Below are 16,910 nucleotides of genomic sequence, written 5' to 3'. Positions count from 1 at the left end.
TATATAGATATGTATATATAGATATGTATATATAGATATGTATATAGATACATAGTATATCTATATCTGTACAAATTTTTAAATACTTTAATTGTTTTAATTAAGCATTTAAATACTTTATCTCAATTGGGACAAAAGACCTTACGCCGTTAATGTTTTTTTAAACTATACTAGCTTGTAATTTTGTATAGCCCTTTAAAGATAACTATAAAATAGGATAAGTTTCACTGTATCCATAGATCTAAGAGTAGTCGAAGTACCAACAAAGAAACTCATCTAACACTTCACACCTTTCTTCAAAAAGCTTGAGTATGCAACATATTTTTTTTAAAGATTTTTGAAATTTTAACTTCCCTCAGATCGAATCTATTCACTGTCGCTTCGTTGAAAGGCTAACCATGATCTAGAAATAAGTGTAATAAGTTACGTTGCGTACGTACATAAACCGGCTTCAGTTTGGTCGTTGCAACTAGAACTAGAAAGATTCGGACTGAGAACTGTGGTATCCTACGTTGTGAAAATGAGAGTCTCAAGACACGGCGACAGTCCTTGATGATGGAAATGAAAGATGAGTGAAAGCAATTTTGTTGTTCTGAGACAGACTGTTTCTGATACTGATTTTATTTTACAGAACTAATTCTATTCATATTAAAAAAAAGGTGCAAAAAGTTCTAAGTCTGTAAGAATACGGTAGTAATGAATAATGCTCCAATATCCAACATTAGTTGAGATACATCAAACTCGTATATCGAATCTAGTGTTTTCTTGCGCCTTGCTCTCTCTCGATGCGTTTTAGTACATCATCCATATTGGTGACCAGCTGTTCGAGAATTTCTTCAATCAGTGTTACGCGATTTGTTAGCCTAAGAGATAGTAAAGAAAACCAAGGTGATTTACAAATAATAAATGGCACTAAAAAAAGTTTCGGAGCTCTTACTGAAATAGTTCCTTGTTTTGAACATCGGGGGGAACCTCTTCAAAGTAACGGGCGCTGAAAGAGATATTTAGCTAAAATTAAAAAGGACTGATAAGTTTACTCTGGTAAATATACTCTGCTTGGGTTATGTTTGCTAGCACTTTAGGCTCTTCAAATTCTGCGATCGTGCCATCCACATCAGTCTCATTGACAGAAGCAGTTCGGCGGGTAGGCTGAACCCGTGCCTTCCGGCCACAGTGGACGATCCAGTAAATGGCTGCAGCCAGCTTCTTATAGATATATGAGCCCAAATGACTGCGCCCTTGGGTAATTTCACTCTTTACCGAGTTATAAGTTTCCATGATGATGGCCAGGAACATGTTCTAGTGGAATACAACTTATGGTAACCGACAAAACTCATTCGATGCTCAAAGCTTACCAGCAATATAAAAAACACAAGTAGAATGTAGGTGAGAAAGTAGATGGGACCCAGCACCCGATTCGCTTGCTCAATGAGATTATATTGAAAATCGCCTAGGATCATGCGGATCATGGTCAAGACTGAAGTGACGAAGTTATGAAAATCTGGATGCTTAGTGCCGAAGAGCAGAAGGCCCAGTTGAGCATAGGCCAAAAAAACAATGCCGAACATAAGACTGAAGCCAGCCAAATCTTTGGAGCACTACAAATGTTCAAATAAATCATCAAAAATGACATCTATTGAAATTAAAATATTAAAAAATACCCTTCTTAATGTAGTTGTAAACTGAACAAGAGTTTTGTTGAAACTGATAAACTTGAATATTTTTATCCATACAAGAAAAGCTAAAATGGCCATCATATCCACATAGATGATGTTCATAAAGCAAAGAACATCGATACTTTGATAGCCCGTGTGCCTCTTGGCATTTCGTGTAAGGGCACCAACTTGGAATGTGTGCCAGACGTTGTAGATCAAGGCCAGGTAGCAAAGCTAGGAGTGGAAAGGTAGATTGCGAAGCGATGATTAAAAAAATTGTTACCACTAGTACACTAGTACTGTCGAAGGAATGGAAAGGGAGATCAGGAAGCGACCAATAATGTTAATATTTACCACTAATACAATAGTGTCGAGAACATTCAGCAACGACCTGTAGTAAATTGTAATCCCCGACTTTCTTAATCCATTAATCTCACAGATAGTATAATAAGCGACCATGATATACCAAAATATATAGATCACAGTCATAGTCTGACTGGTATCGTTGAAGAAAGAATACTGCTTGACAGTTTGCAGATGCGTCTGTGGTATCACACCTCCCGTGGGGGGGATTTCGGCTAGAAGTCTGGTTGGAAGAGAAGCTTTAAATGAGCTAAACTTTAAGTCGAAGCTGATCCCTACTTGACGCTTTGAAAGATGTCCGTATTCTTGTTGTACAGATTGAACTCCATCAGACATAGCCTTGAGCCGCGATCTAGCCAATTATCGTGCCTCAGTTTATTTATCTTCTCCAAATTATCGTTCTTGTCATAGGTCAGATCAGCGATGTAACCACCAGTACTATAGAATGCCAGCACTGTCCAAATCGGAGTCGCGTTCAGCTTGCCCATCGTGTAGAACTCTGTACCTTTGTGCGTACCGGTTTTCTCTTCCATCCCCGCCGAATAGGCGGAGTAGCAGGTGTTGAAATGTCGTACGAAGTCGTCGCTCGCTTGACAACTCTCCCTGCGGACACGAATCTGCCGAAGGCGCGGGGGACCGAGCAGAAGGTTCTGGAGCAGATATACGCGACCCTCGAGATGTGTGGTTGCTTTCGAGTTTTGTCTAGTACTGGCAGAACCATCAAAACCAGCTCTTTTGTCGTAGAAAGTTTGCTCGTCTAGCTCGATGTCTTCAAGCCCGGCATCTTGTGGTCGTTGTTCGAATTCCCCGTTCCGTTTCTGGGATTCATCATAATCGCGATCCACATACCCATCCTCCACATTCCACTGATCCTCGCTGGCCTGACGCAACGCTTCAGCGTTTTGTTTACCGGTTGTAGTGTCATTTGGTGCTGCTGTAGTTATGGTCAAATCTCCGTGCAATGTTTTTATAAAGTTGTATACCAAATAGTCCCACCAATCTGGGACAGTGAGAATCTTTTCAAAACAGACCGTAACGGATGGAGCCACAACCATTTCGCGAGTGGAAAATAGTTTCTTTATAGTATCGTTAAAGTAGAACATGTGAGGGTGACGCACAGACAGAGTTACTGCAACACAAATTATTTTAATCTTAATAGCGCTTGAGGTTAGAAAAATAGATGCAACATGTTGTTTGCTGACTTTTAAGATCATAGAAATGGTTATCGTATTTTAATCTTATCCGAGGTTTTTGAAGTAAGCATAATTGTTTTTATTAAACATGGAAGAATATTTAAAACAATTTTTTTTTCTAAAATTGTTTGAATTTGCATACATGATTGATTAAACATTCGAGTAAACTTTCTAGTAATTATATTGTAATATTTATATATAAGAATATATACCAGTCATTATACGTTACGGATGTATACACCTTGAATGTGAATCACCTACTCACCCAATGATGTCAGTATAAGAAATATGATGAACACTCCAAACTCCAGGAGAGCATCGCGCACTTCCTCATCTGTGGTATAGAGAATGCGCGTTGATTTTCCTTTTTGGCCTTGGTGTATGTGGACTTCGCGTCCTAATCCATTAGAAAGTGAACCCCTTTTCGGGGTCGCAACCAGTATCCCCTTTTTTCGTCCGAACAAGCCGCGTCTTTCCTCTTTTGCCGTCTCCTCAGTCACACCAGAAGAACGGGTCTGATCCAGAGGTGGATCTGCACCGGGTTCCGGAGCCTGACCACGGCTCGCGGCTGGTTTCTCTTCAAATGCCGTATCTTTCGCAGAAGGCGGCAGCGACACTGCACGTGCTGACCTTGGAGGCGAAATAGGACTTTGAACCTGTCTATCCGGTCTTTGACCCTGACCCATTGACGACATTTTTAATGCGAACTTTTCTAAGATATTTTTCAGTTAAAATTATGCCCCAATTTGTTGCAAAACCGAGTAAGGACTAAAATAAATCTTGAAGTTTAAGTAAAGATTGCTTCGATCTGGCCCAGGTACTCAAGCCGTGTGTCTACATTTATACCCGATACTCAGTTGGTATATTTATATGTAAGCTTTTTTTTTACATGTGTTTCTTTTTCTCTATTCCCATATTTCCTGTTTTCTATTCTCACCAGCCGCTTTACCTCATTTCCCTTGGCCAGAGCGCGCACACTGCACTAGGAAGAGTGAGTGTGATAAAGAGTATACGGAGAGCGTAGCGTAGCCAATGCAACTTCATTTGCTCCTTCTGGTTATAATACTGATCCGACTGCAATCTGGTGGTTATGATTCTAAGTTGAGTTTTTGTATCTTTAAAATTGTAGATGCCACAGATTTTCGGTATTTGTGTGTCGGCAGGGGGCGTGGGAAAATATTAAAGCAATCCTAATTGCAAAAGAAACAAAATACATGACTATGTGATGCATTAACATAAATTTGAAACCATTTTCAGGGCAGTTCAGCTTGTGACTTCTTTATAAACAATTTTTTTCTTAACCCAAACTAAAATTTGGCTGGCAAATAACTAATCAGGGTAGCAGCACTTTTCGTTTGTGCGCTTACAGCTGACGCAACCCGATTTGGTTATCGGAACGTTGGCAAGAAATAAATTTTTGCGTTTAACTGATCTGGTAACAGAAAAGCGGCCAGCTCGTCAGACATGTTAGACATGTGTTGCATCTGTCTTGATCTTCTTAACTGAATAATTGAATCGATGACAAAATGATACTAATCGATAAGAAATATTTCTGAAATCTGGAGCACCTAAAATCGAAAACGAAAACATAAAGTACAAAAGTTATTATTGAATTAGTGGTAGAATTTTGGTTGGAATTTCTAGGTGATACATTGAATTATAATCTGAGATATATGGGCAAGTGCCCATCTTACTTCCACGGATCATACCTTCCGCGTACGTTCGTACGCTTTTAATGTATATAAAATATAGAAAACAAAAATTGTATCCTTGTTATTTTAGTCAATTCGATAGTCTTTTTTTAGTTAGCTCCATGTTTAGTAAAAAAGATGCGATTCATCCAATTTTTTGTTTTCATAACGATAACAATAAATATGTGGTCGCGAACGTACGACCAAGGCTTAAACTAGTAAATGGAAAAATCTGCGAAACGGAACGGAATATTCGAAAGCAGTTCATTTTTTTTTTCTCTATTGGTGTTTTTAAATTGAATTTCAAATATAGTATCGAGAAAAAAGTATGGTCAGACCATATATTTGATCGATAATGTCTAAATATCGTGAATATTTGTATACTTTTCATAGTATTTCTGGTATTTTCCAATATTTTTTAGGACGCGACTTGGTCTCACCCTCTTGTCCAATAAAAAAATTTAGAAATCGTGTAGAAATTCCAATTAGAGTCATGCCCAGGCCACATCGAGTTAGTATTCGTGAACGGCATCGAGTTACTTATTGTTTCAATTTCAATCTATGAACATGTCTGAAACAAGGCATAGAAAACGGTAAGCGGTAAAAAAGTAGATAACGGAGGTTTTTCACACTGGCGCTTCCATACGGATTATATGGAAAAAAAACGGTCAAACGTTTTTTAAATATATTATATAATATTATATAAAACTATATTGAATTTTATATATCCGCTAAAAAATGGCAAGTTTGTCCAAGAAAAAATTCGATGTATTTTTTCCCCTAAAGTTTTATGGTAGTATCTATTCAGAAAATACGTTAATAGAGCGAGCTGAAAATGCGCAAAGAATACCTTTTAAGCTGGAGCATAACCTATTCAGCCGCCAATATGCATTTGATAAATGTATGGTGTTATACTTTTTAATGGATTAAACTTAGTTTAATATAAATTCTAAGCGGTATATAAATATGCACCTAATATGTAGAAAATGTGTAGTTACCGTGTAGTTACCATGTAAAATAATTAATTTTGTGGAAATTGTTGTTGACTTTTTTGCTTAAGCATTTCATTATAAGCAATAACTTAACTTCGTCAATCAGATAAAATTATGTTTTCAGAGCTGATGGTTCTGCTAGTTAGTAATATTCAACGGAATATCCAAATCGTAGAATATGATGGAATATGAATGCAAATAATTCGTCGGTATATTTTTGGTATGTTTCGAAACTGTAAAGTATATTGCTGAGGGTCAGACCGTATATCTTATCGATAAATCCACGGCCACACTGAGCTCTATATAAACAAATTGTCTGCCGTACGGTTTAAGGAAACTTCCTTATTAGTTTATTCAGTGCATAGCCATGATGGAGGAACAGTCCGACGATGAGAACTCGGAGCCCACTCCAAAGAAGATAAAGCGGGAGTGGGTGAAGAGCTACTCCAACAAGGCCATGGAGATGATGAAAAAAATGGGCTATGAGAACGATAAGGGTTTGGGTAAGAGCAATCAAGGTCGCTTGGACCCCATTATAGCTGTCCAGCAGGATGGTCGTCGCGGTTTTGGCCTCAAGCTGGACGCAGCCCACTTAGCTGCTGGGCAATGGGACCCCAACTGCGAAGAGCTAGAGATGCCAGAGACATTTGAGTGGCTGACAAATGTGGGCTCGAATGCCAGTCATTATGCCATGGATCAATTGATGCGCTCCGTCGTGTTTGGTAAACGCAAAAGCACTCTGGATGATGAGACCCGCTATTGTAATCCAGCAGTCCTCCATGACATCCTTACGGCGAAGTCCGCATTTGACGATCTTAACGACAACGAGAAACGCCGGGCCCGCTCTCGCTGCAATCCATTTGAGACCATACGCAGCTCCATTTTTCTCAATCGGGCCGCCGTCAAAATGGCCAACATTGACTCCATGTGCGACTACATGTTCACCAATCCCAGAGATCTCGAGGGCCGTCCTCTGGTGGATCCCAAGGACCTCCTCTACTTTACAGACATGTGTGCGGGTGAGTTAATGCCAATCGGGTGATTCCAGTTGGAGCTCTTCTGAATGTGCTCCTCTTTCCAGGCCCCGGCGGCTTCTCTGAATATGTTCTGTTCCGCAAATTGTGGGAGGCAAAGGGATTCGGATTCACGCTGCGCGGTGCCAACGATTTTAAGTTGGAGAAGTTCTTTGCCGCCTCCCCTGAGTCGTTTGATACATACTATGGCATCAAAGATGATGGGAACATATTCGACGACCAAAATCAGGATTCATTGAACGAATACATACGCCGTCACACACCCGATGGCGTGCACTTTGCCATGGCCGACGGAGGATTCTCAGTGGAGGGCGAGGAGAACATACAGGAAATTCTGTCGAAGCAGCTTTATCTCTGCCAGTTCCTCACCGCACTCAAAATATTGCGCAAGAACGGGAACTTTGTGTGCAAGGTGTTCGATCTGTTTACACCGTTCAGCGTAGGCCTTATCTACCTGATGTATAAATGCTTCCACCAAATCGCAATCATAAAGCCAAATAGCAGTCGTCCGGCCAACTCGGAGCGCTACCTTGTCTGCAAATACAAGCAGGAGGATACCTCTGCCATTACTAATTTCATGAATAAAATCAATATTATGCTTAACGAGGAGCGCGACAGTGATAACGACATCCTTGAGATATTCGACGCCAACGAGATCGCTGCAGATGCAGACTTCATACACTACATCATCGACTCGAACAATGCCATTGGAAAGAAGCAGATTGTGGGTCTGCGAAAGATCGCTACCTTTGCCAAGAACACGGAGCTGAAGGAAACACGCCAGTCGGAGGTGCGTCAGGAGTGCCTGAAGCGCTGGGTACTGCCCGATAAGCTGCGTCAGGCGCCAGAAATAAAACCAACAGATCGCCTGCTCGAGGAGCTGCTCGTCGATTGGTGGCAGGATCGCAGCTGGCTCAATTTTGCGCCAAATGAGATGAACAATGTGGCAGCCCTCTCCAATACCGTGCAGAATGTCAGGGACTGGATATTCATGCCGATCGGGCGGGAAGAGACCAACATCAATAGCTGCAGCCTCTTCATGTGCAAGTCGCGCGGTAATCTTCTCCGCTACACCGAGCACAAGAAGTGGGAGCTGGTCGAAACGTCCTTTGAGGTGCAGGCTCGTTCCATATTTTTCGGCCAGATCGTCTTCGAGTTCTATGGTGAGGGGCGCACCATTCAGCGCGTGCCCGCTCTGCACATCATCGACGGGATCTGCCTGGGCGGCATCGACATCCGTCGTCGTCCGCTATGCGATCGCATCAGCATGTGCGATAAGTATGCGCGTAGCTTGAACAAGCCGTACAAGAAGGAGCGCAGTTGCGGTCCCTTGCGCAGCAAGCCATTCTTTCGACTGCAGGACATGAACAGCTTCTTTAGCGAGATGCGCCACTATGTGCTGAAAGACAATTCGCAGCGCTTCGGCTTCTCCCTCGATGACAACAAGTTCTTTGTTCCCGGCAGCATTCTCATGCTCTGCGAGTTGAACCAAAGCTATGTTTCGGCCAAATCGCGCTCTCGCAACCAGGTCTACTATTTCAACACCAAGAACAAGGAGTCGTATTATAAGGATAATATACCCAGCAAAAAGACCTCCGAAATATTTGCCTCCTTTCGCCAAAGCTACGCGCGCCGTGCACTCTGGAAGTGGACGAACCTGCGCCAGGTCGAGGAGCATGCCCACGAGGACAATCCAAAGATATTGTTCCGCAGCCATTTCATTAAATTTATCGCGGACAAGTTGGCCCACGCGTAAGCAACATCTGCAATTGCATATCCATATCGAGAATGGACAATGCCCGTAGTAGATCTTAATATTATCTATATTTAAAAAGAAAGTACATATTTTTTCGCCTGCATAGGATTTATCTGGAGGTTTTACAACAGATCCTGTATTTTACTTATACGAATTAAGTATCTGACGAACATTTGCCCCCAGGAGCTGTTCCAAAAATTTTAATTTTCTGTATCTGACGTTCATATGTAACTATATACATAATTAATTGTAAATTTGTGTCGAACCGAAATCAGACGATTTTTCGTATGGCAATAGATCCTACCAAAAAGTAGACCGTCAAGGCTTTGCATGTCCTTGCCGAAATTTAGCTAGTTTTAATTAATGTTTTTTTTTGTGTTTGGAATGCAGAACCCTGAAATTGTGGATGAAATACCACAGAGAATCACTTAACAAATACATATAATTGTGAGTTTCGAGTTTCGACTCAGATTTTTGACAAAATACCAATCATCTTTACATTTAACTATTTGTGTGTACCCCCCCGAATTTTGTATACCCTTTGAACGGTATACACCCCTTGAAGAAAGCGAATGCATGGCACAAAATGAATCAAGCATGCATATCGTCTCTGCATAACTCTTATTATGATTTTTTTTCCGCAAGCAAAACCAACCAATAATAAACAAGTTTGCGTTGCCGGAGAGCATTACTGGATAAATAATCAAACAAATGAGAAGAATTGTAAGCATCGAAGATATGCTGATTCTTAAATTCGTACGCATTATACACCATCTCCCTCTAGCACCATTGCTTTTACAGAATTGTTTACGAGATCTTATTATTTATCGGCTGCTTTGACTTCTGTCTAGAATTTTGAGCCCCAGAGGCACCCCTCGCACCACACCCACTCCCCCATTTATTTCATTGAAGTTTGTAATATTATAAGTGTAAATAAATGGAAATAGCCAACAATAAATACAAAAAATTAGGCTTTTCTCTCGAGTTGAGTTGAACAGAAAATTTCCATAGTACTGTTCTCAGTTGTTGAAACCAAATCTAAAAATATGAAACTGGAACAAGAATCAAAGGCCAGCTTCGGTGACCAAAGTTTTGACACCCTTGGGTTGCGATTTTTTGTATGGCATCCTAATGATGTAGTGATTTAATGAACAACAGACAATTTTGTTTGTCTCATTCTGAATATTCTGAATGTTCTGGTCAAAAATCAATCAATCAAGTCGATTTCGCACATTGCTAAGGTATGATCGTAGCATTACTTTAATATGATTATCTTTTGCAACGAACAAAATCGTTTTACAACAAACTGGAAATAATTGAAAACATCTGGAATAATAATAAGATAATAATAAGATCACTCGAGTTTCAAGAGAGTTAGGGGACAAAAAAACAAACGGCTAGGGGAATCAGTGGAGATAATGAAGGGAACTGAGTGACTGGGGCAACCAAGGGTGACATTAGTTCAATTCATCGACGATATCGATCAACTGGTTCGATTTAGCTGGTGTCGACTGTGGAAGCCTCACATTAAAAAAAAAAACAGTATACTAGGAATACAGACTGGCTGGACTCCGACTCAAGTAACGATTTCTCGAATAAGTATCTGACATTATATGTGGCGCGTAATCAATTATTATCAATGAAGTAAGTAGATTGGGGAATTCTTTAGTCATTTTTGCGTTTTCTACATATTTAAGCGTTTTCTAGTTCAATATTTTTCGTAAATCTTTAGCATTGTCTTTCTTTTGGTGGTGTCCAGGGTCCGGGGTCGGAAGTTGTCAGCAGCAGAATTCGCTGCATCCGTGCAGCTTAATTAATCACCCGATAAATGGACGAAGAGTGTGGCCCGGACGCGGATGCGGATGCGGATGCGGATGAGGGGGCCCCAGTGACTCTGTGCTGTTTACAGTTGGAGCCAAAAAAGCAAATGGTCCGCTCACGTCCCCGCTTCGGGGGCAATGCTTCTGCAATTCATGCCACACACAATACAGTTACACATTGAAGGAGGCGCAGAGGTGTGAAGAGCGGCTCACGAATGTCCATCGGACATGCGCCAGTAATTAACGTCCCATTTTGGGTTAGATTATCCATGAATAATTGGGAATGACGATGGTCGCGCCTGTCCAATCCCTGGCCATGGCAGCTCACAGTTAGGTGCAACCATAATGGATGGAGGAGCAGTCCCCGGTTGGTCTGAGCTGGTTTGGGCTTGGGTTGCGCAACTGCACCAGATTGATGATGGCCCGGCAAAGTGTACGAGTGGTCCTCCTTCCCCACCGTGAGTGTTTTGGAGACTGAAAACTTTGCTAATTGCTTTTTGGCTACGGCAATGGCGATGGCAATGGCGATGGCAATGGCGATGGGAATGTTGATGACGACGAGAGCGGGGCTTCAGTTTTCAGTTCAACTGCAACGCACAGTGGTCCATCGAGATCCAATCGATATACAGTGATAAAACAGTGCAAGATATGTGATATGTAGATCGTTGTCAAATTTTTTGTATACCATCGACTTCTGTTCGAATTTAGATTGTTTTTTAGACGTTTTTTTTCTTAGTTAAATAATAATACAAGAAAACCTATGGATGGACAGGAAGGCTTTCTCAATCCAATAACATCCGGTTATCAAGTATATATTTACTATCGCATTCTGCACCTAATCTCATTGAAATCTCAAGAACAAAGCGCCAGAATCAACCTGGGACCAGTGTGCAGTGTGTGCAGTGTCCGGGCAAGCTGTGGGCATTGTGTTTGTGCTGTGCATTTAATTGTGCTTTTTTGGTTCGGCCTACGATTGCCGAATCAGCAGAGAGTTAATTACACACACAAACGGAGGACCAGTTAATAGTTTTATAAATTTTGCACACTTTGCCTGCTACGAGCATCTTCAATTGTCAAAACAAATTTTTGCAACTGTGCCGTTCATTTGTAACGGAATTACGGACAGCCCCAGAGACGACCCTGGCTCTCCCCGTTCTTCTAACAGGCACACGCTCCAATCCACTCCACTCTAGAGCTGTCGGGCCCTGCTCCCTCGAGGCCAGAGCACATGAGACCTCAGTGGGAGTTGAGTCGCACTAAAACTGGACGTGGACCATTGTCGGGGTTTGGGTCTGGGTCTAGGTCTGGGGCTGACCGCTGCCCAAATGCAAATGTCATTTTGTGGTCATTCGAATGAATAAACGAAATTAAATGCCAAGAAACGGAAAAGGAAAGAGTTTGAATGGCAGCCCAAGTGGAAGTCGTAGCTGAAGCCGTAGCTGGACCGAACCCAGGGCCACCCCTGGCTTCAATAAACCATTTGGGACCACAAATGATTGACACATATCGGAATCAACCTTGAACTAAGAGGGGAATTTCATCTATGTATAGAACAGAGTACGGTTAAAATATTGTTTCCCTTTTTCTTATGTAAGGTTTCCTGGTGATCAATTAGCCAATAGGATATTGATTGGTTTATAAAAAATGAATGGGGTATATCGACATGGACTATGCAAAATCGCTGTGTATATATATGATATATGATATGATATATATGATATGATATATATGATATATGATACGAAAGCCTTAATGTTAGACTACTCTTTGACGGATCTAAGCATTTACTTCACCAGAATAAATAATAATAATCATTAACTTTTATAATTTGTCACCAGTAGGTATGAACCGGCGCGCCTTAGGCCTGTCTTATCCGAAGCTAGCTTCCTTGAACGGCAAAAGACTGAGCTAGGGAATTTCTGGATTCCCATCTGCAAGATCCGATATGCTTCAGAGAAACTAGCTTCTGTCATCTCAAGTTTTGGGGAGCCCCTCTCTCTCGCCATCTCATCTTCTTCCACATCGTGCCCCTCTTATGGCCACGTTGAATGAGGTCATTGGCGAGCATAAGCATGCGAGTCGCTTTGAATTAAGAGTCCTTTGCCTGACTGGGACATCGTCCTCTTCGTGACGACTTGAGCAGTTTTAGAGGAGGTGGAGGGGGAGAAGAGTGGGTCCAGCAGATGAGTATGGGTTGTCGGATGCGTGGGTGGTGGCACAGAGACCGCATTCGATTAGCGGAGTGAAGAAACTCGATGAGTTTTATTAGTAAATAATGGCAAATCATTTGCCAGTTGACACTTGCTGAATGGTCGAAGGAGGGCAAATTGGGGAGGATGTCGGGGGACATCTGGAGAAGGGAAATGTCAATGCCAGGAGCAAAACAAGGAGCGGGACTAAAGCCGAAGCCAAAGCCAGGAAAAGTCCTGCCCGTTGCGGCTGCTAATGAGCAGCATTAATGAGAGCTATTTTTCATTGAAAGGACAATCAGTGTGACCATGTGTGCCTGTGTGTGTGTCTGTGTGTAGTAGGAAGAGAGAGTGTGGGGAGGGTGATTGCTGATGGGTGGTGGGAGTAATGGCTGAGGAGGATGCTCTCCGTTTCTTAAGTCTCTTGGGTATTTAAGCGTCCAAAATGTAGCAAAGATGGCAATGACAGCAGGTGCCACACACATGCACGCACATACATTCACACAAGCACACGCACACACGCACACACTTACGCATGTGTGTGCATGGATGTACCGTTACACTGATGTCAGAGCCCATGAAAATTTAATACAATGGAAAAGAAAGCAAAGAATTTGTAATTAAATTAACCATTTGCTGCCTCTTTCTTTTTCTCCCACTCCCCATGTTTTCTGCTCTGTTTAATACCCTTTCTGAGGTTAATACGGTTCTAACTAGAGGAAAGCCTTCTCACTTTCTGTATTGCTCATCAAAGTCAGTACTCTACAGTCGTCTGTCGTCTGTCTACACACTCTTCTGTATAAAATGGGACCTCCAAGACTAATATATCATAAAATAGTCGTTGGAAAAATAAATCTTTGTATGAAAAGCTAATTAGTTTCTAGTGTGGTTTTTGTTTCAGGGTTAAACTAAATTCTCAATAGCACTGGATGACTATAAGATAACCATATGTATAATATATAATATGTACATATGTAAGAGTATTCAAAGCTTCGTTTCCCGATGCTATTACGAGTATATAATGATTTTTTATTTTGTTGCTCTTGTTGTTTTGAATTAAATATTTTTGCCTTTTGCAGTGCGCGTGTGTGTGCCCTTCCGGGATGTGGCTGGAGTTGAGTGGGTCAGCGGAAACCTCAACAAATTCCACTTACGGCCGGGGAGTCCCAGACTCAATCAGTTCCTTGTCCAGCTTCAGGTTGTGGTGCTCCGTCTCCATCTCTCTAGCTGGGATGAGGTTCGGTTTTGGGGTTCAGGTTGTATCTGAGGTTCAGGTCCAGTACGACACTCTGGAGAGAAATGTGAAATGAAAAATCGACTTGCAATTAGCAAACATGAAACATGACTACCTCACAGCTCATCCCCCGTCTGTCTTTGAGGTATGTGTACAGACAGAGCCTGGCTCCGGCTCTGGAGCTACGAGGGAGCACTCCAGGAGCTGGCAGCGTTGTCAGCATGGTTAATAAGTTACTTTCGAGATACTTTATTACTTCCTTGGTGGTGAGCGACAGCTGTGTGTGTGTGTGAGCTTTACAAAGGGTTGCCATTTCTCCACCCCAATCTCATTCCGCCGTCGCTTTCTCTATGTATCTCTGTCTGTGCGTGAGTGTGTGCAGTTTTTTAATTTATGCGATTTTTGACTGCCGTTGCCCACAGCGTATGAATGGGTGGAGATCCAGCTAGATGGGGGTGGTAGAGGGGGAGGCAAGAGTGCGTTGCACAGTGACATGCAGAGTAATTAAAATACATTGAGCGGGCAACGTATGGGAACGGGCTACCTGGAGACCAAACATCCTCGAATCTTCACGAAAATTGCCTAAGGGCATCATAGCAGAAACAACATTCATGTACAAACAGTTGAACCCGCAGAATGTATCATGCATTATTTATCAGGAGTTATGTACCGTGTTTTTTTGTTCCGGTCAAGACCATTGTAATGTTGGAGAATGGAAAATATAGTTCGGATGACGAAAACAAAATCTACTACAAAATCTTCGAGTTTTTTCATGTGATTTTTCATGTAAGGATTGGCGAATCTCGAACCACAGTGTCGGGCTTCGATTGTCTATGCTTGGCGCACAAAAGTAGGCAATAGTTTCGTTTGCGGAACGTTATCATGAGGACAGACAGGGTGCCCCCATGCACACACCCTGTACCGTGCAACCTCCGACCAGCAACCCCGTGGTACCCGCAGACTTTCGTCGAGTTCCCCATTCGAGTTTTTCCTTATTTATGCAAATGAAATCAATGCTTGTTGACGTATATGGATGTGTTTGTGTATGTGTATGTGTGAGTGTGTTTGTGTCAAAAGAATAGAATTTTTCATTTTAAATTACATGCCAGCGCATACATATACATGTGTGTCTGTGTCTGTGTGTGTGTGCAAAGAAAACTTTTGTTCGTTTGTTGTTGAAGAACTTTTGCATCGAGACTGAACTCAACTCCACTCCACTTCACTCCATTTTGAACCAAACCGAACCAATCTGAAACGTTCTGAACCGAGCTCCACTGCTGAAACGCTGTCGAACCACATTAAAGGTAACTATGCAAATATTTTTGCGGCTCACACGAGCAAACCCAGAAACCAAAGCTTGACCCGGACCGGGGCCCCACGGGGGACCCAGACCCTGAACCGAAGAACCCTTTGCCCTCATTTGCAGAAGGCGTTTTTACCCCCTCAGCCCTCTGTGCGCTTAACCCTTTGAGTGCTTAGGTGGTAGCCAAAAATATTCCATGCTGGTCAATAGCAAAACTACAGAGCCCCCATTCCACTAGATAAAACCCACATTCAACCTCTCATTGAAGTTCGTTTTCGGCTCTAATTGTGTTTGGCCGTGTTCGCTTTTAGTTATTTTTTTTGGCAATCACTTAGTCAACTTTCAACTACTTCTCTCACTCCGTGTTACAGCGTGTGTATTTTCCTCTGACTCTGAACCCATTTATAGCTCTTTTTCACGCTCAACCCATCTAAATTTCCCTTTCGCACACATATGTATGTACACATGTATGTATGTAGTTGGGACTCGCTATGTGCGGAATTTCTAATGTAGCCACATAAATCAAGTGGCAGCAAACCAGAAAACATTGCAATCCTCACCAGTCCCCAATCTCTGCCTCCATGCCCCATGGGTTCGCCTTCATCCTTCATCGTTTAGCGGTGGACGGAGGTTTCTCCTGGTCAGTGCCCGGGCTAATTGAAATTAAAAATGTTGCCAAGAAATTGCTGAGCATTTTTCATTCGATTGTCAGGCCGGAACCCATCCACACCAAAAAAAAAAAAAAAGAAATAAGAAATGTTCCTACTGATTTATGCTAATGTAAGGCAAAGAAAAGAGGAAAATATTGGAATATTTGTAGCAAATTAATAAGCGAAAAGAGTTAATTAGTTTTAGTTCGTACAGTTATCTGAATCAATAGTTGAAACTCTGGAATATGCAACAGCAAGATTCAAGCCCAACAAATCTTAACCGCTTACATATTTACTTTTCTGGTAGTAAAATTAAGTTGTGTAATATGCAGTAACATGCTGCTTAATATTGAAGAAAAATCATATGCTGATCGATCCTTTTTACACACCAACGGGAGCGGAAGTTCACTGCCGATATTAGAAACATCCAAGATTATAAATGAATCTATTAAATAATTTATTCCTAATTAGCGTTCAAGACAACATGAAATCTGTTGTTGTGCCTCTAGAAACGACTCCTCCCACGTTGGTGGTACCAGAACTCCAAAACAATTATAGTTTACGAACTGGTTGGGGAAGATCGGTTTACATTCCTCCCTCCGCATATATACCATAATATTTACATTTAAAATAATATGCATATACAAATGTTTAGGCTGTGTTGAGCTAAACGCAGCTTTTTTCTTACAGAACAAGGACCTCTAAAACTTGGAAAAAGCAAAAATATATGAGCATAAATGGTAGTTGGTTTCTGGCATAAGCCCTGAACGCTTTCTCTCGGCGGTTAAACGCTGCTTTTGTTTTTATTTATCTGAACCAGTCTCCCATAAAGATTGATTGGTTTGTGTCTTGAATCTTCCGATCGATGGTCTCTAGTCCCATATAAATATTCCCCGAAGACCCGCATTGGAAACATCCAGACATCATGTTGTGTATATCCTTTATTTGGTATTCGAATTATTTATTTCTTGTAATATTAAAAAAAAAAATGACAATGATCACATAAAATATTTTTCGTTTGTAAATTACA

General features: G+C 41.6%; 2 protein-coding genes across 2 annotated transcripts; one reads left to right on the top strand and one right to left on the bottom strand.

Moving 5' to 3' along the window:
- Positions 1-665: 665 nt before the first annotated feature.
- On the bottom strand, positions 666-3,906 carry LOC6597608 (polycystic kidney disease 2-like 1 protein). Its single transcript, XM_026993151.1, has 8 exons — positions 3,477-3,906; positions 2,298-3,147; positions 2,010-2,241; positions 1,662-1,889; positions 1,356-1,598; positions 1,052-1,299; positions 938-991; positions 666-863 (listed from the first exon to the last, which is right to left on the bottom strand). The coding sequence occupies exons 1-8, from the start codon at positions 3,904-3,906 to the stop codon at positions 755-757; spliced, it is 2,394 nt and encodes a 797-aa protein (XP_026848952.1). The 3' UTR covers positions 666-754.
- A 2,300-nt stretch (positions 3,907-6,206) lies between these two features.
- On the top strand, positions 6,207-9,663 carry LOC6597607 (cap-specific mRNA (nucleoside-2'-O-)-methyltransferase 1). The gene is made up of 2 exons (XM_002022788.2): positions 6,207-6,913; positions 6,976-9,663. The coding sequence occupies exons 1-2, from the start codon at positions 6,262-6,264 to the stop codon at positions 8,682-8,684; spliced, it is 2,361 nt and encodes a 786-aa protein (XP_002022824.2). The 5' UTR covers positions 6,207-6,261; the 3' UTR covers positions 8,685-9,663.
- Positions 9,664-16,910: the final 7,247 nt, after the last annotated feature.

This window comes from Drosophila persimilis, unplaced genomic scaffold (genome assembly GCF_003286085.1).
Source record: "Drosophila persimilis strain 14011-0111.01,24,50 unplaced genomic scaffold, DperRS2 tig00000804-arrow-arrow-pilon, whole genome shotgun sequence".
Lineage (NCBI taxonomy): Eukaryota > Metazoa > Arthropoda > Insecta > Diptera > Drosophilidae > Drosophila > Drosophila persimilis.
Note: the sequence above shows the minus strand (reverse complement) of the source record. Positions and strands in the feature narration are given on the sequence as shown.

Coding starts and splice junctions, on each gene's coding strand:
- LOC6597608 (XM_026993151.1), bottom strand. CDS start 3,906: ATGTCGTCAATGGGTCAGGGTCAAAGACCGGATAGACAGGTTCAAAGT. Junction 2,242..2,297: donor GACATCTTTCAAAGCGTCAA/GTAGGGATCAGC, acceptor TCTTCCAACCAG/ACTTCTAGCCGAAATCCCCC. Junction 1,300..1,355: donor TTGTGTTTTTTATATTGCTG/GTAAGCTTTGAG, acceptor GTATTCCACTAG/AACATGTTCCTGGCCATCAT.
- LOC6597607 (XM_002022788.2), top strand. CDS start 6,262: ATGATGGAGGAACAGTCCGACGATGAGAACTCGGAGCCCACTCCAAAG. Junction 6,914..6,975: donor CTTTACAGACATGTGTGCGG/GTGAGTTAATGC, acceptor TCCTCTTTCCAG/GCCCCGGCGGCTTCTCTGAA.